Source organism: Rhea pennata, chromosome 15, assembly GCF_028389875.1.
Source record: "Rhea pennata isolate bPtePen1 chromosome 15, bPtePen1.pri, whole genome shotgun sequence".
Taxonomy (NCBI): Eukaryota; Metazoa; Chordata; class Aves; order Rheiformes; family Rheidae; genus Rhea; species Rhea pennata.
Genome location: NC_084677.1, coordinates 11,583,776 through 11,607,839, shown reverse-complemented (window position 1 = coordinate 11,607,839; position 24,064 = coordinate 11,583,776). Strand labels below are relative to the sequence as shown.

The 24,064-nt window shown below is 37.9% G+C and overlaps 1 protein-coding gene and 1 long non-coding RNA gene across 2 annotated transcripts; one reads left to right on the top strand and one right to left on the bottom strand.

The window, feature by feature from the left end:
* Positions 1–11,275: 11,275 nt before the first annotated feature.
* Positions 11,276–15,204, bottom strand: LOC134147405 (small integral membrane protein 10-like protein 2A). Its single transcript, XM_062588525.1, has 2 exons — positions 14,972–15,204; positions 11,276–13,398 (listed from the first exon to the last, which is right to left on the bottom strand). The coding sequence occupies exons 1-2, from the start codon at positions 15,155–15,157 to the stop codon at positions 13,378–13,380; spliced, it is 207 nt and encodes a 68-aa protein (XP_062444509.1). The 5' UTR covers positions 15,158–15,204; the 3' UTR covers positions 11,276–13,377.
* On the top strand, positions 14,915–23,013 carry LOC134147406 (uncharacterized). The gene is made up of 3 exons (XR_009960004.1): positions 14,915–15,013; positions 19,102–19,155; positions 22,716–23,013. It is a non-coding gene; the product is annotated as an uncharacterized LOC134147406 (long non-coding RNA).
* Positions 23,014–24,064: the final 1,051 nt, after the last annotated feature.

Sequence of the window (24,064 nt, the reverse complement as noted above, 5' to 3'; positions counted from 1 at the left end):
TGTAATTTAAGCCTGATAGGACTGCTCACATTATTTTTACTCAGCTAATATAACTGTAAAAGAACAGGTCTAGAGAACAACAAAAAGGGCTTTATAAAAAGACTGGTATGTGATGATTTGCAACTTATATCCTCTGCAACACTTTTCTGTGGGAAAGAAGAATTCATGACAGATTGTTCAAATGGGTAGTAACATCACTAACACCAGCTTCCAGGTTTTGTGTCAAAAGCTCTAGTTTTCTCCAGTTTGCTTTATTGCATCTAATTTTTCTCCCCGACCACCTCTAATTTTGTTGTTCTCCACGTTTCCCAAGTCTTTTTGCTCCACTGTGTATGCAGAGATCTCTGGTCTTTCTTTCTCTGCTTTCTCCTTGCTTCTGAGTTTTTTAGGTTCTTCTCTTCAGGCAGAAACATTCAGCTGCTTTGGACAGAGGAAGGGGAGATGACTGGACTTCACAATAATTTCTTTTTAGAATTTCAGTATGTTTAAATTTGAGATGCTTTAAAGTAACTCACTTTCACTCTGAGAATCCAGCCTCTGTATGTCAAACTGAGTGCTTAAATATAGCTATAGCAGAGATTCTTTTCTTTTTAAAACCTGGTTATGAAACATCAACTCACCCTCCCTAATTCAGAAAATACTTTTAAAATTAACATATTAAGATCTTTTTATGGTATATTTCAAAAACAGCTATTTAGTGCATTAGTGCAATGAAATTGAAGTCAACGGTCTGGTTTTTATCCTTTAAACTTGCAACTGTCAGTTTTCGTACAGAGGAAAGGATCTGTGTATACATGCATATAAAAGATGTGAAAATACAAAGGCATTTATTGAAAACAGACAAAACCAGGAAGATGATAAAATAGCAGAAGGAAGTGGCCTCAGATATAAAAACTTCTACTCTGAATAGCAGAATTTATCTCTAAAAGCTAAGGTTGGCAGATTGCCATGCTTCAGATAAAACAAGCATAAATTTTTTGACTTAGTGTACAAAATACAATAGATGTGTTTGAAAACTAATGTCCTACAAAGTAATTTGAGAAAACATTTTATTTTTGAGTTTCCTTTCTTATGTGCCTCTTTTTGAGCTTGATTATGTTTTCAAACACAGAAATTGCAGTTGTATAGATGCTAGCTCTGCTCTGAGGATATCTGCATCAGGTTTATAATTCAGCAGCATTTAGCAGATCTCCAAGTATTCAAAATTAAACAAAGCTACTGCAGATATATTTGAGAGTAATTCTTTTTGTTACTATCAAAACTATTAAAGCACATTTTATGGAAAAATAATTCAACTATTTTAGACATCTATGGCACAATTTTAATCCACAAAGCTATTAAAGTAGACTGCTAAACGTTTTCATACTGGATAAAGAATGCTTCATGCTGAGTATCTTCTTCATTTACTTAAATATTTCTGGGGGAAAAATCCAGAGCTTTAGGAAATGACAGACAGTTGCACCTGAAAGACTTCTCACATAAAAGTTCTGAAAACCTGCAGCTGACTGAGGACACTTCAAAAAACATGAACATCTTGGGGAAAGTGGGAGGTTAGTTCAGTTATGGAAAATAACTCTTCTGTAAGGTTGTTTTCTGCTCTCTGGCCTGGTAAGGCCTCTGTTCTGGTTTTATTCCTGCTAGAAGAGAAATAATTTCAGCAGAAGATGCATAATGAGCACAGCTAAATTCTCATGAGTAACAAAACCATACTGTTGCTCTCTATGCCCATCTCTAAGGCCTTTCCCAAACCCTGCGTGTAGACAGGACTCCAGAACTGAAAAATAAGCTGGCAGATAAAACTACAACATCTTGATTGGATTTTCAAAACTGATGATAAGAGTACTATTTATTTTCATCTCTGTCTCTCACAGTGATAAACTTTAACTTGTTGACAAGAACTGTTTTCTCTTTCCTATATTAAATCCATCTGTGAAATATTCTTAGATGTTTTTGTATCTAATTCTTTAGTGTCCTGAATGCTTTAGATTAATTTGAAAGCAGAATTTACTGTGCTTTAAATTATCAAAAGAAAAAGCTCTGAAAATATTTTTTCATACTAATTTCTCTAACAATCCTAATTTCTTGTAAGGACTTTTTAATGAATATAATTTGGCATAACTTTATTACTTCAGCATTCCAAAAATAGTCCAATATATTTTCTCAATCATTAATAGTTGCTAAAAATATTAAATTTATTTTTAACTATTGCACCAATGTCAGAAAGTAGTTTTAAGGAAAATAATGCAAGATACCAGCATTTCCCACGTGAACAATATGTTGTAGAGAAACACAAAAAAAGTAAACATAATATTCCAGGGAAGGAATACGAAGTGGTAACACCTACTTTGCATAGAAGACTGCAATAACCTTATTATCAGTCACTACTTGCAGTTCCGGGTAGATAATTTACGATCAAAAAACACCAGAGACTAAAGCTATATAAACATTGTTAGCAAAAGCTGTTATCAATTTAATCATTCAAGAGAAGTAGCAAATTATACTATTTAATAAACCAGGATTCCTAGGAGTTTTCTCTGTTGTAGAAGACCGTGGGGTGTGCTGTAATTTTGGACATTGTTTATTACTTCTCAGCTGCTAAAAGCTGACAATTTGTTTCAGAATAATTTTTTTTCCTAGAAGCACAATATTTGGAATATATGCAATGAATTTCAGAGCATTTCAAGAATATATCATTCCTGTTTAGCAAAAAGAGACGTATTTGGTCCAGCATCGCTTAATGAGTCGCTGGAGAGAGGAGAATGTAACTACAGGTCCTGCGCTTTGATCGTTAAATCACACGTTCTGTCCTTTACTGGGCACGTAGGAGCATAAGTATGATCAGATGAGTGTGTATTAAAATACTGGCAAATAAAACATTTTAGTAAAATTATGAATTTATAGTATATGGTACTGGGAAGCTGATTTGTCATTACTGGCAGCAAGATAGACTAACACTAGAAAAGGTAAGTAATTTAAGTGGCTGTGATTGGCAAATCGCTTTATCATTCTAAGTAGCTAAAGAATGTTGTAATATGTGGCTTTGGTTTTTGTGCCCTTTAGTATTCCCATGTAATATTTATCTAGGAGGTGACTGTGCTTTCCGTCCAAGTCACTGGGAAGATTCACATTATTGACTGGACTGTCAATGGGCCTGGACTTTAAACTTAGTCTAAATTTAAAGGAATTCCTATAAAACACGTAAGCCCTGACCTTGCAATTTAGTTCATGTAGGAAGGTCCTCATGCTTACAGGGCTCCAATTAAGCCAAGGCAGAGCATCAGTACTGATCGTGTGTGATTGGATTACAGGATTGAAGCTGAGATTTGCCCTCCTAAAACCACTTTAATTTACTTAACAGATAAATCCTAGTATCAAATTTCATAGTCCCTATACTTTCTAAATGAAAAAAAAAAAAAAAAAAAAAAAAAGCTTTCTGGCTTTCTTCAAATTTAGAATGGACTACTTTACCTCCTCATTCTAGATTTTGATAAGGTGTATGTAGGACTGAAGAGAGAACAGAAATAACAACTGAAGAAAAAATGGTAAAAGTATAATTTCCCTTTCCTGTAAAACAGATAGAAAATACTACTTCTTTTTTTTTAGTTCTCGCTAAGCCCGTTTCTAATACTTATTTAACGGCACCTCAAAAAAAAAAAAAAAAAAGGCAAGCTTGAGCTTTTTGACAGAATTTATGTCATAACATAAAAATGATAGTTTGTATCTATGTTGTCTTTTGTCTCATGCTGTAATTCACGTCTCATCCTGTTTTGCTGGCAAAATGATCTATCAAAATTAAACAAAGAACATGCTCAAAGTGCTTTTTCTTTCTTTCTCGGTCTTTTTCTAAGTAATGTATCAGCTAGTATCAGGGGAAAAAATAAGTCATTAAAGCAAATCTAAAGTAATTGTATGGATATAAAAGAACTTTATAATAAAGAGCTGACTTTAAGTTCATTAGACTGGTTCACTGTTTCTTATTTTAGGCTTTCTGTCTGCCGATTTCAGATCTATTGCCTCTGAAAAGAGAAAAGAAAAGAATAGAAAAGAAAAAAGTGGGTGCTTCTACTAATAGCATTTGAATGCCAAATGTAGCAGCATATAGTTTATTCCTCACCTTTCAAGCTTTTGTATGTTAGTTTGAAAAGAGTCATCTGGTATATGTCATTATTTATCACAGCTAGAGTATCTGCTAGGAGGTAGAAGTTCAGTTCCTTCCCAGGCAGATCAGCTGCTGGGTTTGACAAGTATGTATCAGTAACAAAGACTTTACTAGAGGTATTTTCACTGAGAGAGCATTTTTTTATAGTAACTATATATACAAACGTGGAGTTGAAGCTTTGGCCAATGCTATTTCAAATGGCCTACAAAGAAGCACTTCCTATATGGAAGAAAAAGACACTACTAAAACAGTCCATTCAGGAAAGGCTACAGTGCCTTATGGATACTATATGAATAAACTTTACATTGAGCAAGTGCAAAAGAAGCTTGATGAAGTGACTGTAATAAAAATCCAATGATGAAAATCTTTACAGACTTCTAGATTGTTGATATTGGCAACTAAGGAGTTTAGCTAACTAAAAAGAAAACAGAAAGTACAGTTAGCAATTGCAAGTTAATGATTATAGACACTGAAAGAAAATGCGAGGAAGAGCTCTGAAACTCATGTTTGACAGTGACCACGCAAACCAAACAGCTTTTATTTTAACCGGCAGATCGTAGGGAACACACTACATACCAGAGTGAAGGACTTGAAACCCGCTATCGTCTGCACAGATACTATCACTCAGCAGCTGGAGGGGAACGGAAGATAAAAGAAGGCTCTCTGACTTTGGAAACTGTTAAAGATGTCAGTCTTTCTCGACTAGGTGAGGACAGACAAGTAAGTCTAGTTTCTGTGGTAATCTCCTACTTTCAGCCTGATTGAGTGATAGAAAATTCATCGTCTGCAAATCTGACCTAACATGACAAATACCTAAGGATGAACAAGCAAGTTCTTAGGTGTTACACAGTTCATAAAATTACTTCTATTTATAGTATATCCAAAGAGGGGAACAATCCAAATTAATAGACCTATTTATCCTCACAGTTTGCTTTTTTAATTCTAGGGAAGTCTTACTGCAAGCAAAGACCAGAAGTTAGAAAGGTTGCAACTATTCTAGCTCTGGAGCATGCCATACATGCATGTAGCCAACGTGCAATACTTGGAATGTAAGGGTAAAATTTCAAAGGAGATTTGAGACCCTCTGCTGTAGAGCAGATTTTTTTTTTTTGATTATAGGAGGCTAGGCAACATCAGTGTGTTTGGAAGGGTTATTTGTGAATAATTCACAGAGAAAGTTATTACAGGCTCCAGCTCCTAGCATAAAAAAGGGGGGGGGGAACACCTCACCGGTGCTGGATTTTTGTTCAATGAGCAAGAGGTGAGCGTTTGACTTAAATTTTGATTTTGTTCATTTGCCCTTAGGGATAGTTTCAACAGAACGCATAAGATTTGAAAGAATTACAAAATGTGCATATTTGTGTTTTTGTCTTTTGAACTGCGAGGTTAAAGATACATAAATGAGCATTTTGATACACACAGAAAATATGATACTAAATAGAAATAGCACTAACAGAAGACTTGCAACGTGTTTTACAAGCAAAGCACGCTGTTCGATAATTAGACCTCTCTCCCTTCTTTAAAGTGAAATGTAAGCATCATCTATTTATCTTTTTTTATTCTTTTTCTTAAGAGATGTGGATGTTTTCAGCAGAATCTTCAGGTTTTTATGGCCTGTCATACACTGTCTCAAAGCCAAAGATCACCACCTTAAATCTGTTAGAATATTTTGGCACGCCTGCTTTAATACATCTTTTCCCAAGTTTATTTGCCAGTGTATTCTGAACCCCTTGAAGTTGCATGTGTGCTGCAGGTATCATGCCTCTATGCACACACCCACCCACATACAACTACTGACAATCTGTCTGAAAATGATAGCAAGATTAATAATTAGGGCTGGGTCACATCATTGTGCCAGTGAATTAGCTGGAATGTCCTGTCCAGCCAAAATATTGCTTTAGTGTGTATCATGCAGCTTCCAGAAGCAATAAGAAATCTACAGTGAAGCTCAAGGGTGAACCAAATAGCTGATACGCTTCATAAACTGTGGATGTCTAAATACTTGCCAAAACTTCATTGTGCTTACTGCATTCATTTTCCTCCCTCTACTTCTTTGTAGGAAATGAGGGAAATGACACTCAGCTTTTATCATTAAGAGTACATGTTAATTTTGTATTCGAGGTGTCATGCTTTGCTTCACACTTGTTAATACAGTCTCTCTACAGAGTAAATAGAGCACATAAAACAATAGCATACTTCCTCAGCGTTTATCACTTGTGGCATCAAGGCCCTCAGAATTCTAACAAAAGCCCTAAGTTAATTATGTCTTGAGTCTAGAATCAAAAATCAGCTGAGAGCAGCTTCCAGAAGAGAGATGAAAGTTGAAATGTTTGGGGCTTTTTTGTTTTTCCATGCTCAACATTAAGCAGAGGATAAACATTTATTCCACTCCTTTCATGTGAATATTTAATTTGGGGGGGGGGGGGGAAACACTCACAAAACACCACCCTCTGGAATATCTGTTAATACCACAGTGATTTAATACTCACAAGAAATACCCAGCAATGTTGTCCAGAGTTTCACAAGAGAATTGCTTAGTCCTTTCTACAGTTAGCGTGACTTGCTTTCCCCTTCTCAATGAGATTGCAGTACAAGATTAGACCTGTTTAGTTGGGAAATATCTTAAAATTACATTAAATTTTGCTGTTTTATTGAAATGTGCCATAAAAAAAAGTGCAAGAAGAATGCCTATGAACATTGTTGGCTAACACAATTGAGCTAGCCTATTGCTCAGATACCAAGTTTCCAAGGCTAAGCATAACCACACTTTTATTCTCACACAGATTAAAAATTTGTTTGGGATGATGGGATTTGATAAATGCACATTTCCAAAATTTTATCTCTGAAAAAGTCAGCCACTGTCCATCTGTGACTTTATATGGGCAGAAAGAGAAGCTTAAGTTATTTGCACATCTCATTTCTAACAAGCTCATCTGTGCAATTTGTAGAATGAAAAATTAGAATGAGAAGCACCAAAACTGTTGTTCTGTTCAGCACAGGCAGAAGATCATTTTTAAAAGGCTTTTATTTCTATTTTTAGATAGCTTGATGAAACCCATCAACTGGTATTCAGAGTTCAATTGTAAACAGTTACAATAAGTTACCATTGTGTATTGATTTTGTACATTACACTATTGCAGTAACAAAACATAAGACAAGTAAAATTCAGCATATTTGTAAACTGAAATGCACTAAGTCTATGCCATAACTGAAAATATTCAGAAGACTAATGTTTTAACTCCCTCCTGTGGTTTAAGCAAGCAGCATCACAATTCATTGACAACTTCCAGAAGCTTAGATAGCATTCTATATTATTAAAAAGTCTGTATTAACCTCATTAGGGCAACAAGTTTCAAGTTTACTATGGAAATTCCTCTCTCAAGTTAAAAAGTGTTATAATAAAAGTTCTAAAATACATACAAAGTTGTAAACATCTTTCTGTGCAACAGAGATGGTTTGTGCCAGACTTCTCAATCTCCCACATTACAATTAAAAAAAGCAAACAACAAAATAACAAACCACACATTTAGGCCCAAGATTAAGGCTACAGACTAAAATTGTTTTGCACGGACAAAATCACAGTTCACAGGAAGTATTATATATGTCACCATTTAAATGTTAGCATTAGTCATCAATAGAGTGTAAAACCCATTTTTGAGAATGTTCACAGAATGCTTATCAACTTCAATTTATGAATTGGGCACTAAGATTTAGATTTACTTACTTTTTAGAATGAAAGTAGGAATTACATCCAGGTATTTCTATATTTGATATTAGATAAAAATAACTATAACCAGAAGATTAAAGAACAGTCCTACTTTTAGATTTACCATTTTTGCAGTCAGTTTATATCTGTATTGATCTCCCAAAGGAGGGAGAAAGATTTTTCAAAATAAAATATAAATATATCAAGACCAAAAAAAATAAATTGAATCCTTTTAAGGCAGATTTCTTTCTGGAAGTCCTTTGGGCCATTTTCTAAAAGTGATTATATTTCAAGTGGGTTGTTTCATTGTTAATGACAAAACAATCTGTACTGGTTTGAATCTAGTATCACAAATTCCAGAAAGACTGAGATCACTGAGATTTCAGGTTGCAATACAGGATTAATTTAAAAGTACACACCAATAGTGTACTTGATGGTACAGACGGATAGCATGATGCTAGCTCACACTTCCATGTTATTTTCACATCAAATGTCAGAGTGGTATGTGTCTTTATATATTTAGTAATCTGAGCAGATCCATTAGTATTTTTATTTTCAACAAACTGATTATTTGAAAGTTCTATCAAAGTTGTTCTTTATTGATAATTAGATACTTTGTAGTCTCAAATTTCAAAAGGGGGAATCATCATTAATTTTTGACTTAAAAAATCCTTAAAATGGTCCCCCCCCAATTATTGACTGCAGCACAGAAAACATGCATAAGTTTGGATTCCTAAATATTAGATCTTAATCAAAGCAGCTGCTGTGAAGAAAAGCAGAACATGTCACGTTAGCTACCTACCACTCTGTCAGATATACCACTTGTCAGACATCCAAATGACAAAGTAAGGATGCTTACATCTCTTTGTTTTCTGTTGATGTGCTGTACATAATTACTGGGGAGTGTGGCTGAAATGGAACAGAACACTATCATGCACACATGCTCAGAAGTGGTAGAGAGGAAAGAAGGGAAATAAAACAGGTAGGACCCAAGCCGTAATTTGGAAAAGAAAAAAAACAAACAAAACAAGAAAACATACACTTGACAATAAGTTGTTATATCAGTTGGTATGCAAAGTGGTTACAGGCTCACTCCTTCCAAAAATTAAAAGGTGTGTACCTACAACAAGGCGGGGGGGGGGGGGGAAAGCAAGCTTTGGAAATGTTTAAGAAAGTGCCATCTTTACAGTTCCCCTCTCCCCACCCACCAAAAAAAAAAAAAAACACAGCTCTGAAAAAGCAGCAAGAAGCTAAAAAAGTCTACAGACAGCAGCTTCACTGCTTCATGATGCATAATGATGTATATAGATGATTAAGACTGCACTAGTACCACATTGAGAAGCACATCACCATCTCTACTGCATTTTGCATTGTAATGCCAGAAAGTAAAAGTTTGCATAAGCATTCCAACATCATACTATGATAATATGGGTTTTACCCACATGCAGACTCTGTGTACTCACTTTGAAAACTATCTTCTTTTGTGAAGCAGTGCACCATATAGTAACATTCCCCTCCCATGTATGTTTATGGGAAACTGCTAGGCAATTCTCTGTAAACAGTGAATATTTTCTTACTGAATTTACGTGTTTTCTAATGGCAGGAATGAAACTCGGGAGGGATCTGGACACTGACAAATAACATTTTAAAAAGCATTAGAGTTGATATGGGGAACTTTTAGATTTTGCTTAGAAACCCCTCTTTTCAATACTAAAAACACATCATGATTAGATAAGGACTAGAAGGAGGCAAATCCTGGTTAATTTTAGAAGTCCCTTATCCCTATTAAAAATGTTATTGCTCTACACAATAAGTTCTCCAAGTCAGTCTCAACCCTAACAGCACATTTACTTAGAAAAGCAGTTTTTGTATCTGCCTTCAGAGGCCACAAAACTCCCTACAAACTGATTCTTAGCTGAGACATTTTCCATCCTTTGAGATGACTTAACATCAAGCCATGTGCGTGAAGGGAATAATAGCCTAAATATATTGTTTGATTTATATATAGTTTCAAAGAATTGCCATCATTATGGTTCATTATTCTCCCCTTAAAGAGGAAAAAAAGTCATTTGAGTGTTGTCGCTGCCAGTGTTGTTTCTGCCAGTTTAATAGTTTTATTAGTGCAAGACTACCACTTTCAATTTATGACCTTCCCAAGCTTAAAGTGCAACATATTATGTGAGATTTTAGCATACTAAACTAGCCTTTATTTTAATTTCACATGGAATGTTCAAGTTAAAGATACCTTTTAGGTTTTAAGCAATAAAATCCAAGGCAAAGTACATAAACTATGTTAAAATGGACTAAATCCATTCACTTGAAACATTCTTTAAAACTCATGTTCATTGTACATATAGTATACAAATAACCATCATCACATTGCTTATCTGTATTGTAGTCATTTAAAGTGATCCTGTAATAGTGATTAAAGGCCACTAACTCAATGCAAGTTTTGCTTACAACATGACTTTGTTATCCTGACTGTGACACATAATACAATCCAACATTCCAAGATCCTCTCCTGAATAGGCTTATTATCCATTAAAAAAAATTCCTGACATGCCACTGTATATACATTTAAACTCTAAGTTGTTTCTCTTGTTTTTTCTCTTCCCCTCCCCCCCCCTTTTTTTTTTAAAAATCACCATCAGTAAGTGCATAAAAACAGGATTAATGCTTTTATGCCTTAGCTACTCTTCTTGCTCATTCATCTAACAGTATTACTTACCACCTTTTTTGTATATAACCATGGTTCCATAAGCGCACAATTCCCAAATGACATACATCAGGGAAGAGAACACTCTAGGCCAAGCTGTTCAGCCCAACAGAGCAGCTCTTTAGTATTAACTGCTGCACCAACAGATTCCTTATAGAGGAAATCCAAGCAATCAGTTGTGGCAGCAGGGTTGTGTTTAGGTACAAAGGTTAGAAAAAAAGAACACTATACAGGAAGAGATTTTTTCCTTTACCTATATAGTTAATTAGAGAGATAAGATGCAGTTGCACAATTTCTTTAGCAGTCAAGCCAGCTTAAATAGGTTTCAGTTCCTCCCCACCTTCATTCCTGTGACTTCAGCTCTGCCAGCTGTTTTTAGGGTCAAGCTGTATACAGGGACAATTTAACACCATAACCTTTGTGGGAAATGTCTGTTTCTGGCATTTTGGGGTTTTAAATCCACATTATTTCAGCAATCTTGATCCACAAGCACTTGTGCCAATATGACTGCAAGGGGATAAACTGCAGCAGTGGAAAGGGGAAGGAACAGCATGAACAGTTTGACTGCAAGAAAACTTGCTGTCAAAATTATTACTTATATAATCCATTATAACATTGACGTTTCTGGCAATTTTTGACTAGTAATCATGTGGTCAAAAGCTTAGAAGTTAAGAGCCATACACCCATGAAAAAGTTAGTCTAAATTAAAACAAATGGCTTTTAATCTCTTCTAGCATCCAGAAGAAATAGCCAATCAATGGGGATAATAAAAAACACAAAATATCATTTAACACAAGAACTGGCATATCTTACTTTCAGCACTCACCTATGCTTTAAAAAAGCTAATATTTCTTCCCATAACATTGATAACTAGCAGTTCATCTTCATAATGTCAGGCTTCTTACATAAGGCTTTTGTGCAGTGAGCTAACAAGCAAAGAAATGCTACACTAGAAACTCTACTGACTTTCAAGGTGAATGCAACTCAGACTGAATGCAACATTGCTTATTTTGTTTCCTAAGTGAAGTAAGCTAGAAGCAAAAGGGATGCTTAGTGTATAGATCACTAGCTTAAGTTTACTCTGCATCTAGTCCTCACTTTGAATTCAGTGAAGAGCAAGCTGACATGCATCCAACTCACCATATCAATATTTCCCTCTTCAGGCAAGTCCACAGCACACTAAGTCACTAAGTTTGACCTATTGCACATTAAGTTTCCCCATCTAACTGCCCAATGGAACACATTCCTGAAAATTCTTATTCACAAGTAGCTCTATTGATTTCAACAGGCTTGCTCCACTCTGCCAAAGTGATAATCTTTTTCAAGGAAATGAAATGTTCCTTTACAAAATTATTTATAGTGTGCCCATTTAACTGCAGCCCAATGAAATTCATGAGATATTGTTTAAATTACAGCAGTACCATATTTGAAAAATACACTGCTGAAAATTATGCTATGCTGAAGGCCTCCCCCAACCTTTTTCTCAATAGCTTTCCAGTTCTAGGTGTTTTAATGACTAGTTGTTGCTGTTGGATTCACAGAGTAGGAATTCCATTCTACAAGAAAGTTTCATTAGAAATGATTGTAAACAGTAGCCACAGCACTCAGCAAATACAGAAACAAAGGATCCATACTAAAGAGTCAAATAGAGTTCTAGTCTAGTGTTAATAGGAGACCTGTAGAAGTCCCACACAGTTTTAAGATTCTTTTCACTCAGAGGCAGATATTCCATATTAAAAATAATCCCTGCTATTCAATAGCCAGTTTTACTAGCAGTTACACACATTATTTTACTTTAGCTGTCTACTTCTCACTAAAACCTTAACTGTAACCTTGTCTCTAATTAAATCAGTTTAATTCTATTAATGATAAAAATAGTAATTAAAATTTCAGTACTTTTTTACCTTTGCTACTGCATACCAGAGACTTGCTAGTGCAAAAGTTAGCACAAAAGTTACTAGCTGTATGATGAGAAAATTATTTGTCACACATTTTATGTTTGAAAGCATTTTCTTGTATCCAATTGTTTGCTCTGAAGATACAAGGCTTAAGTAACAAAGAAAAAAACATGGTTTCTGGTTGTTTAAGAGTCCCACAGTATATTCACTCAGTGAGGCAACTAGAATAGAATAAAGACCAGAAAGTCCACCAAATTCTAATTCTTCAGGAAATGGAAGCTGCAATTTATTCTGTATGCTGCCACTCCTTTCCAATTCCAGAGACCACAGGTTTGGATTATACTGCAACTTTGACAGCCAGAAACGTGCAAAACATACAATGTTGTCTCCTGGACAGCACCAGCTACTCAAGTCTCTAGCAAAACAAACTTTCTCCATCCAGCTCTTTACTGAAGTACTGTTAATGCAGAGAGAAACCTTATCAAGTCTGTCTTTCTCAGAAGAAAAATCCAGACAAAGTGAATCCTTTGAAGAAGCAGCTGTACTTGAGTTTCTCACTGCTGATTCACTCAAACTTGGGAGCATTTTCTTGCTGATATAATGCAAAGGTATAGTATTAAAGACTGAACAATTCCTGACCTTAAAATAAAGTAATTCTTTTCGTAAACTGCTACTGTGATTTTGAGAGTTGTTCAACAAAGAATGCCTGTGTGTAAGGTGAGTTGCTGCCTTGCAATAACCTGGGCCACTTTCATATACTTGTTTCTGGTTTAAGTCTTCTTTCACCATATTCCTACAAGAGACAAGCATAGCTTCGCTGTTTCATGACAGGCTGAGTTGAAGAACGTGACTGACTTTAGTTCCAACATAGAGCACAAGTGGCATACCAAGCCACAAATCAGTGGATCTCAATATGGACCTAAAAAGAAAGAACACAAAGTTAACATTAAATCTCCCACTCCAGATTTTAAAACTCATCTCAATGAGAGCTTTTCTTCTAGATCCCAGTTCTTTTTGTGACCAGTATACAGAAAAATTATTTATTTAACAAAGAGTAACCCAACTCTAGAAAGCAACAGTAGTGCAAACAGACAGGTCTTCCTTCAGGCTGCTTGAACACATCCAAAGGAAGAGGAGGTGCAGCAGGGGAAAAAAGCGTATACTCAAGCTTTCTTCTGTAGTTACAGTTTAGTCTGTTAGGAGGTCTGTTTTGATAATGAGCAAAGTGAGTCAGCAAATCAGCAGCTAGAAAGATACACTGCATAACAGTACAATTTTCCTTAACCAATAAAAATGCAGACTTTTAGTAAACAGAGGTTTAACATGAAAGTGTTAAAGTCATTTTCCTGTAAACAAAAATACCTGCTGAAATCAGTCAAAGACAGAACACCAGAAACCAAGTATATATTGTTCAGAGCTTCCCAAACTTAACTGGTCAGACTGGCTGCACCAGCATAATCAGAGGGTTAGCATTTATATCATAGTCAAATGACAATCTGATATTGTTGCAAGAGAACTAATACATACCACCTCAGATAACAAGCAAAAGGAAGGCTTCTTTAGCCACCAAGGTTACTACGCTGTGTGGATAATTCTTGGAAGCATAAGTCAATTTTAAACTTCAGAGCTGTAGGATAAATGCGTCCCAAAAACTCAAAGGAGACACATTCTAACTTCTTCCTATTTCATCTTATCTTTTATAAACCACAACCTGCAACGAGGTTTGTCCTTTAACACTCAGCCACTAGCAAGACGTCAAAACTTTCATTAAAGAGATATTCCTGAGCCAGAGAAAAGTGAACACTCTTTCGTAAGAGCAGATGAGGTGATGACCTGTAGCCTGCTTCTGTTGCAAGTTAAAAGCCAAGCTTTCATTTCACCACGAAACCAGCAGAATGCCAACCCTGCAGAGCATGAGCGCTCTCAGTGTGCTTTGGTGAGTTAGTTTAGGGAGTTCCCCGTTTTGTGGAAGTGGGGACAAGCTGGAAGAGATGTAAGTTAGATTTGTACTATCATTTTTATGCAGTAGCATTATTATTTGAAACTACCTCGACATTTTCCCAGCTATAATCGTTCTCGACTTAAACAAAAAAACTCAAGCAGGAAATGATTTTGTTAGCTCCAAAGAAAGTCTCAAGAACATAATGTCAAAACATATGTCAAGCGAACTTGAAGATAAAAATATATATACAGTAAGATGACTAAAAAGAATTAAGTTTCACCTGAAGCGGTATATAAGCCACCAACGGAGTGAGCAGTCTAACCGCGCCCTCGCAACGCCAGGCACAGGGACACCCCGGCCCGAGCCGCCGAGGGAGATCCCCTCCGGGCACACGGCGGCGGGGGCGGGCCGAGCCTCGCCGCGCGTCACCGCAGCTCGCCGTGGCCGGGCAGCGCCGGCGCGGCGCTGCCTCCCGCCCCCCGCAGCCGCCGCACCCCCGGGGCGCCGCCGCCCACCCGGCTCGGCTCGGCCAGGCCCCGCCGCCACCCACCTGCAGCCGCACGTTGAGCATCATGGAGGCGACGATGTAGAGGTAGGGGAAGTTGATGCGGAGCTTCCAGGCCAGGTCGAAGAAGATGAGGAGGGTCCTGGTCAGCCCCTTGCAGAAGACCCCGTAGGACCTGGCAGCGGCCGACTGGGAGACCCTGGCAGCCAGGGCGGACAGAGCCGCCGCCATATACCCGCGCCCGCCCGCCGCGGCCCCGCCGCGCCGCCCCGGCTGCCTGCCGCCCCCTCCCGCGCGCCCGCCGGTGGGTGTCGCCGGCGGGCAGGGGGGGAGGAGGAGCCGCCGCCTCAGAGCGCCGCCGCTGTGACGCCGCCGCGCTCTGCCCGCTGCGCATGCCCGCGCCGGCGAGCTCCGCCCACCCGGCGGGTAGGGGCGCGAGGCGGCGCGGGGGAAGCGCGGCCGTTAGAAGGCGCGCGCGCCCGCTGCCTTCCTGAGGCGAAGGCCTGAGGCGGCTCCGCGCAGCTCGCTCCTCTCTGCCTCGCGCGGGTTGGCGTCTCTCCCTGGCCACGTTTCTCTCCCGCGGCCGTCGCAAACGTGCGGCGAGGCTCTGGAGGGCTGCTGTGACTCTTTATAAAACCTGTTTCCTGTGGAATTAGCACCTCTCAGCTGGGGCGGAGAAGCTTGAGGGCTTGGCCCAGGTGTGCCCTCTGAACCATCTCAGTAAAACACGCATGGGCCGTCAATATTTATAACAACTTTCAAAGGCTTTTGTTTGTTTGTTCTATTCCTTACGCAGTTAGATGATCAATTCTACATGCTTGCTGTTTCCACAAGGAAGTATTTTCTGTACTTTTTTCAAGCCGCTATCTCAGTTATTCTGTGTTTACAACCCATTGTTTAAGAGCAAGTTATGCTTTAAACTTCCAAAACAGTTTGCAAACATTTCATAGGAAGTTCTTCAAAATAAATCAGCATCACGGCGCTCACCCTGCAGATAGAGGGAACAGACCCAAGAGGTGAACAGATGACCAGTACCATTTATGAAGATGGTGAAACGCAGGAATAAAATGGCCTCAGCTTTCTCCCAGTACTCTTCTTTGCCATTTCCATTCAATTAACTGTATTCAAATAACTGTATAATGAAACAGAAAAATCAAGCTCTGAACAGTTCTGAAGGAACCCATTCAGATCTCAGGGCTTTAGATCTCTTCTCAGTGTGGAAGCCCACCATCCACTTCCTTCAGGGCTGGTTCTTGAACTTGAGGCTGCTGCAGTTCACTTAGATTCACAGATCTAAGCACACATGACTGAATTTCAGCATGTGGAGTTATGTACTCTCATGGATAAGATTATCCTGCCAATTTTTATAACACAAAATATTCCTTATTCACATAAGAAGCATCGCAAATAAAATATATCTTAAAGCCTACCTAATCAGGAACTTGTCCATCTTCCACAGGATATCCTACCAGATTCAGTGTATCTCAAATCCCTCCTTAGTCACAGACTTCTGTCAGTTCTTTAGTCAGAGATGAATGATCCGTTTTCAGGCTAGGAAGGATTTATCTAGGATTTCATATCCTTTGTCTGCTTCGTCCTCTAGCACCTGCCTGTACTATCGCAAATGGGGAGAACTTTCAAATGACTTGTGGGCTGCACTGTTTTTGTTTTGGAGAACTTGGAATAATAACCCCCACTCTGATCACGAATCCATTCAAAAAATATACTCTATTATTTCAGCAAGTAGTGCAAAAAAGGGCAAGAGTATGAAGCCGTGAATATTGTTCATAGAGATGATGCAGCAGCTTCCAGTGCCACGGTTCCTTCACCTCTCTCACACTGCTGGTCGCCGACAGGCATGGTGCTTTTGCAAACAGCTAAGTAATGTAATGGCAGTGGTATTGCTGCTGTATAGTGCACAGTACTCCCATTCTCCTTCCTGTGCCAGCTCAGCTCTGCTAGTCTGTGAAGACAGTAGTTTATCTTCTCTTTCCTTATCTGAGGTTTGTAATAACCCTGTTAGTATCGCAGGCCCTGCAGGCGGCCTCCCTGGCCCTGTGCAGGAATTCCAGGATAATTCACATTCCTAATCGTCTCCTTTCCCTTCTCTGTCATGCATGCTGAGATAACCTTCTCAACAACTAAGCACAAATGTGATTTAGCTGCCACAGGATGTTTAACAATTTTCCATGAGTAAACTGGAATTCAGCCTGGTAAAAAGATTAAATCAAAAAGCTGATTAAACTTTTATACTTATCAGTAGATATCTGTCAGAGCTTATGTTCCTCATTGAAAGAGGAATGATACAGTATCAATTTTAATATCTTAATTTAAACATTGGCACAAATAAAAAATATTAACAGTAAATTACTTTTTTGCACTTAGAACAGGTGATATTAAATCATATCAAATCAATAAATAAATATTAATATTGATTTGGATCTAATTATTTAATTAAGTAGTGTGACTGACAGAAGAAGCTTTAGGATTCCAGTAAAGAAAGCAGTCGTTAATGCAACTGAACACCAGTTGAAGAGCTTTACTGGATTTTGTCAGATCAAGCTTTGGAAATTACTTAATTATTTAGACAGTGAAACTAAACCTCAAAGCTAACCCACACTTCCTCCTTTGATTTCAGCTTTCTCGTGGTGGTAAAATCTTTCCTTTCCAATTTAGACAGAACATTTTAATATGTAGAAGTTGGGAACGGACAACAGCCATTTGTGGCTGATAGTTGCAGAGATCATTTTCTATCACATTAATCCAATCATCTCCTGTCCTTTGACTCTGCTTTCTCAGCTGCATCAGATGAGCACACCCTTATATTTCAAGTTCATGTTTTATTCCATTCTACCTAAAATGTCTTCTCATATATTTAAATATTTATTCCTATACCCACTCAAAAAATCTTGGTGGCCAACATTACTGACTTGCTATATTCTCAAAATGTGCTCTTAATCTTCTCTACTTACATCCATTGTATTTAGGAGCAGCTCCTCACAGGCATATACAAAGGTGCCTCTGTTCTCCTTCAAGGCTCTTTAGTTATCACATTTCCAAAAGAATGGCAAATTACACTTCTGATGTGCCTACCATATAGGCCAATGTTATCTAATAGGATTGCCCTATTTAACTATTTCTGTCTTCCTCTCTTTTGGATAGGCCTCTTCTGCGAAGGGACATCCCTTTGCTCTGGTGTGTGGCACGGGACAATCCTTATGCTTATGATTAGGTCTCCAAGGTTCTCTGTTAAAACAACTATGAAACAATAATAGCGTAACAAAATATGACCACAATATTTTAAATGAGACAGATTTTAGGGTTATCTAAACTTAGAGTACTTTCTTTCTGATGCCTTTTTATATCCACTATGTTTGCAGAAATGATTGTATACAACAATTGATACAATGATTGATAAGAGAATGAGGTCATAACCAAAAATAGAGAAAGGAAAAAATTGGATCTTTAAGACAATAAACCATTTTGTTTTCTTCAGTTCCTGTAGTCTTCTCTCTCTTCTACTCTTCTGGACCAAAAGTTCAGTTAAAAAAAAAATCCCAACAAACCTCTTTTTGTGAGTACTTTTTTCAGAACTGAAGGAAACTTGTCACTGACTATGGTTGCCTGTCTGCTGATGTCATATTTTCCTTCCCCAGCAGTGGTCTGTCTTGAATCCGTGGCGTCCCTCAGAGACCTTATTGTCCTGGTGACAGAAGCATTTGGTTTATTCTTTTGGTCTGTGATGTTGCCTATCTTAGAGCGCCCTCCCCCAAATCTTTCAAAAAATTAGGTGTAAAACACATCTTGATTTCTAACAACACAGTGTTGTCAAGGTATAGGTAGATATATTTTAGAGTACTGATAATATGAACTCTTGCAGAAGCTACTGTGTTGCAGCACATTCAGTGTTGCATACAGCTTGCCCTAAATAGCTTGTCTTCAACATATGCAATATTAAAAAGAAATTCTTACATTCTTCAGAATTTCTACAAGCAGTTCCAAGAAGGAATCAGTTCAAGGAGGAATATAGTCACTTTTGAAAGTTGTGTTATTTCTGTAGTAAATGTATCTTTATGTTCTGAACCCTCATTGTGTTACATGAGAAATTGTTTATTTTAATTTCTGGGTTTGATTTAATGTTTTTTTTTTTTTTTTTTTTTTTTTTTTTTTTTAAGCTACATCTATTTATTGTCTTGCCCTCCAGTCCAAGAGAAGTTGTTAGCTGATACGTGAGTTATAACTGTGTGGCATGAAAGAGGGAACTAGGCTTCTCCTCATCGCTCTGCCTATCCTCCATCAAACTGACCTCAGGAGACTTGGTCCATTTCAGGTCTAGTTCTGTTAAGCCCATAAGCAAGTCCATAAGCTTGGAGGAAAAAATAATAATAATAACAAAAATAAAAAATAAATCAAATTTTCAAAACGAATCAGGTTGCCAGGACCAAGTTTGTAGCCTTGGGTCTTTATTAATGTGACTACACTCAAAAACAATCAGCCAACGCAAGGCAGTAAAAACAGCAATACTGAATGGACTAAACCTTTTAACTAATGGTTAAACCTTTATCCTTTCCCTTAGCATTTTAAAGCCCACTTCTGTGAAATGCTGGATTTCAAGATAGGTAGAAGGTGAGGGGAATCTGTTCCTTATACATCTTTGTGCTTCAGCAATCTGTCACCTCAGGACATTATGAGATACTTAAAATCAGCAAAAGGTTTATTCTCTTATTTCTGCTGAGAGAGTTACAGTGATAAAAAAGAGAAGTGACACAGAAAAGTTTCAGTTCCTTGTTTATAAATACATCATAATATGCCTATTCCAGAAAGCTTATAGGCATATACAGTGATTACTATATATGTCTTCAACAACAGTTCCCACAGTAGTAAGCACTGACAGTTAGTTACTGTTTGCTAAACCTGAGCATTATTAAAAAAAATGTGTTTTTTTTATAACTAAAATTCTTCACATAATTGATGTTTATCAGAACGTACCTTAAGAAAACAAATGGCTTGTTTCTTTTGTGTATGTATGTATACCAGCTAAACCATCTATGCTAATATCACATGAATGTGATGCATTTATTTATTTTACAATGCCTCATTATTAATTTAGAATTTTTTATACTAGCATTTTACTTGCATTTTCCTTTAATCTCTTCTCTCTAATGCAGCAAATGCTGACATTTAAAAGTTGTGATTCCTTTTTTTACTGTTGGCTTTGGTTCCTCTAGAGCAGACTGTGTACTATATTTGATCAGTGCACATACCACATGCTAGCACAGGTCTTTTTTCAAAATTCCGGAAACTAATCATGCAAAAAATGTCTGCCTGGAATATTTAAAATTGTAGACCATTGTTTGTGGATTATATTATTTTCTAACATGATTTTTGTTGTCACTGTATCTCCCCGACTTCAGTGAAGATACTCTGAATTTCCTCTACAGTGAGAGATACTATCACTTTGCTAACTGGAATCCAGGAAGGAATTTAGGATGCTCAGTGCTGTGCTTACATGTTTCTTTACATCAGTTACTATAGCCCCAGTGCTACATGATTAATCATGTGCCTTTTACCACCAATTCCAATGAGCATAAAATCAATTCTTCAGTACATTTTTTAGAGTAAAACAATCCTTTTTAGCTATCATAGGATGAAAAAGCATTTGGAAATCCTGTTTAAAAGTAAGAGTTTTAAGAGTTTATAAGAGAAATATTTATTTATTTATTTACTTATTCATGCTGCTTCTGTTACAAATATCTGAAGATGCAAGAGTGCATAGGCTAAAAACTTGTTTCCACCCTCTGACACTCAGTGATTTACCTTTGGTTTGTGCAAAATTGGCTCCTGATCTTTTTCAGCCCAACCCTTAATTTCAAGTTGCTGTGAACTATGATTACAGCTTTTTGCCCCAAAACAGTTTTTACACTATCAGTAAAAACAGGCTTTTACTTTTGACTTAGATACTGTGAAACACTGTTTGCTTAAAGCAGTTGAACAGAGCTGCTGTCAGCCGGAAGTGTCATCTAGGTATAAGAGAACAGATCTCTGAATCACGCTTAGGTGTTCTGTATTTTTTCACTGATGTGTTTCCCCGTATGTACAATAGGCATGCTACTTTGTATCTCCATTTCTAGTGATTTGTGTGTGGCTTTATTAATTAACTAACATGTGAAGGAACACAGTAATAGTTTGGGATGAGAGATGCTATAAAAATGCAAATTATTATTGTCTCTGTAGTCCTGATATTCTATGTCATGGTGAGTAAAACTTTCCAGTATTGCATCAGCGTGATTTCCCTGCCGCTCCCCACCCACAAAGGATCATAATCCTCCGTCAGTGCCAGCACATACACAGTATGCACTCAGGCAGTACCTGGAACAATAATAAATAATGATTTCCTCTCAATGTCTAAGGAAAAAAAAATGTAGTGGTTAAGAAAAGATAGTGTGATAGATCATGGATCAGAATTAGGACTGATCGGAGTGTCAGGCTTATGACTCATCATTTTATCAGAATTATGGAAAGACTGGTTACAGTTGCTGCCATTCATTCTTTTTTCTTTTACACACTCCTCTGTGTACTTCATTTTTAACTGTATTCTATGTACTGCTCAGCAGTGCAGTCTATCGAGCAGATATTGCTCTATGAAATTGTTTGTTTTTAACTTCTCATTCTTTTGCGTTGCCTCTCATACTAATCTCCAATTCTAAGTTCCTTATCTTTTGACGAACTAATGTTTCGACCTGTTCCCTGTATCCATCTCTTCTCATGTTCTCAGGTAAATAAACATGTTTGCAAATAGTTTTACACATTTGTAGCACTATATAAGTTATTTGTTTCTCTTTAAAACCAAGTATACTACATACCAGCTAATAAAAAAGAAGCAGCAAAGCATAGCTGAAATATACTAAAATTAATTAAAAACACAATTAATTAATGCGTAACATACCCTAAGTACACGCAACTAAATTTGTCTTGCGGGGCATCTAAGAATAGTTAGCTTAAGAGAGGTATCAACTAAGATTCCAAATGCAAAGTTTTGAACTATTCGAACAGATTTATTTTTGTAGTATTTGAGGGAAAGAAGATTTGCAAACATGTGGAAACAAAACTGGGTGCATCTATCATCATCGTCATCTATCCAATTTGTAATATTATTTTTAGTGGCTAGTAGTGAATATTTATGTAGATATTTTATGTTAGTCTTTACATACCCAATTAAAATTAAAATAATCAATTTGAAAGCTGTTCAAAGCATATCTTGTGCTTTAACTTATTTTTTTGACAATACGAAACAATTGATTCTGAAAGAATCAGATGGAGGAGCACTGAAAAGAACATATATATAGCGATATTGCTTGTTTCATAACAGGATCATAAGAACAATTTGTGCTAACATAAATATTTTTCTCCATTACTGCCTTTTCTCTATTACTGTATTTTTATGCTACTAATTTGTATTTTAAAATGACAGTCAGTTTCTATAACCACAGCAAAAAATATAATTATTTTACCTTTTAACAAAAGGCAAAAATGAAGTAATGTAACAATGTATGTTACAAAAAGTAACAGAAAAGTATTATAGGTGTTATTGTTTAGGATATATAAACCACTGAAGAAGACTGCATGTTTTAGTATTGTAAATTTTTTTGTACCTCTTTTTCAATTTAAAAAAAGCATTAACCATCTGATGACATTGGATAATGTAAGAACCAGCAGAGGAATAGCAGATGGTGGGAAAATTTAAAGTAGTTTTGTATGTCCCTTGAATCTATATTCTGTGTCTCCCCAGGCCTGTGGCACAAATTAGACGAGCTCCATGTCTGCTCTGTTTCTAAGCAGTATCTCAGGAGCTCCGCAAGTGTCGCAGGAGCCAAGAACAGCAAGAGCACTGTGATGCTGCCCACACCTCGCTTCCGCGGCTCCCGGCTGCTGGCTAGGGAACAGTTGCCAGGACATCGCTAGCAGCTGAGTGTCGAGTTTAAGGACGTTTAGCTTAAATGAGAACAGATATTTCAGCTTCCATCTGCATGAGGGCGTATGGAGGTGCAAATGTTGCGGGAAATAAACAGTGCTGCAATAGCTTTTCAGGTTATAGTGATCTTTATGATGTTTGCCTGACTGAAGTGAATTATGAGAGAAGTTTCTTTGCTCAGCAAAAGAAAATGAGGGTAAGTACCATGGAATGCTCTGCCCACTGGTGAGGTTGCATTGTGCAGTATCAAATTCACTTAGAAATGTTCAAAAAGTAATATGAGATCAAACCACTGGAAAGCCATCCGGGGTGGTAGGGTCTTTTCTATTGATTTCGCCAGATTCGTCGTCGTTTGGCAGAGAGGCAGCATGAGCTTGGGCCTTTCCTCACACTTCTCAGAGGGTGGCAATGTGACGGAGATTAGCGGTCACGTATGTCAGTCCCACCAGAAGCTTCTCTGCGAGCAGAATTACTGCAAGAACTAACGCAGTATTGATCTAATAAAGTGACTCCTGGGATCACGGGACCTCCTCTGCATGACTTTTAAATTATTCCGTTCACCTATGTGTTCCAGTACATAACTAGGTACTTACATGCTAAAGCACACCCTCCAGTTCAGTAGTTCCTAAAAATGTCTGTTTTCTCGTGGAAAAGTCTAAAGCAATAAATTCTAAAGCATCCCAGAAATGAGTACATGTTGACACTAGTATTGTTCCTGGGTGGATACACTTACAGTTTATAGGCCTCCTGCTTTGATCCTGCAAAATTGGTTAATAAAACATGGGCAAAACCATAGAAAATATTGTGACACTGATCTTCATTTTTCTTAAAACCTTTGGAGTGCCAAAGCGCTAACCACAGCTAAGCAGAAACGCATCCCCACCCATCGCACCGCTCGGCGCCGCCTCCCGCCGCGGGGAGCGCCAAGCCGCGGCCTGAGCGGCGGGTGAGGGGCGCGCGGACGCGCCGCCCCCCCGGCCAAGCGGGGCCCCCGCGCGGCGGCGGCGCCGGGCAGCGCGGCGCCGCTCCCGCACTGGGTCAGTGGCACAGGCGCGGCGGCCCCGCCCACGCGGAGCCGAGCGCTGCCGAGCGGCTCCGAAGCCCCCCCGCGGCGCGGCGGAGAGACCCGAGCGGAGCCGAAGCTCCCCGAAGCCGCGGCGGCGCCG

What these genes read in the sequence shown, in the direction of transcription:
- LOC134147405 (XM_062588525.1), bottom strand. Translation starts at nt 15,157, where the DNA reads ATGGCGGCGGCTCTGTCCGCCCTGGCTGCCAGGGTCTCCCAGTCGGCC. An exon ending in TGCTCAACGTGCGGCTGCAG is followed by an intron (nt 13,399 to 14,971) that starts GTGGGTGGCGGC and finishes CTTTCTTTTTAG; the next exon opens with GTCCATATTGAGATCCACTG.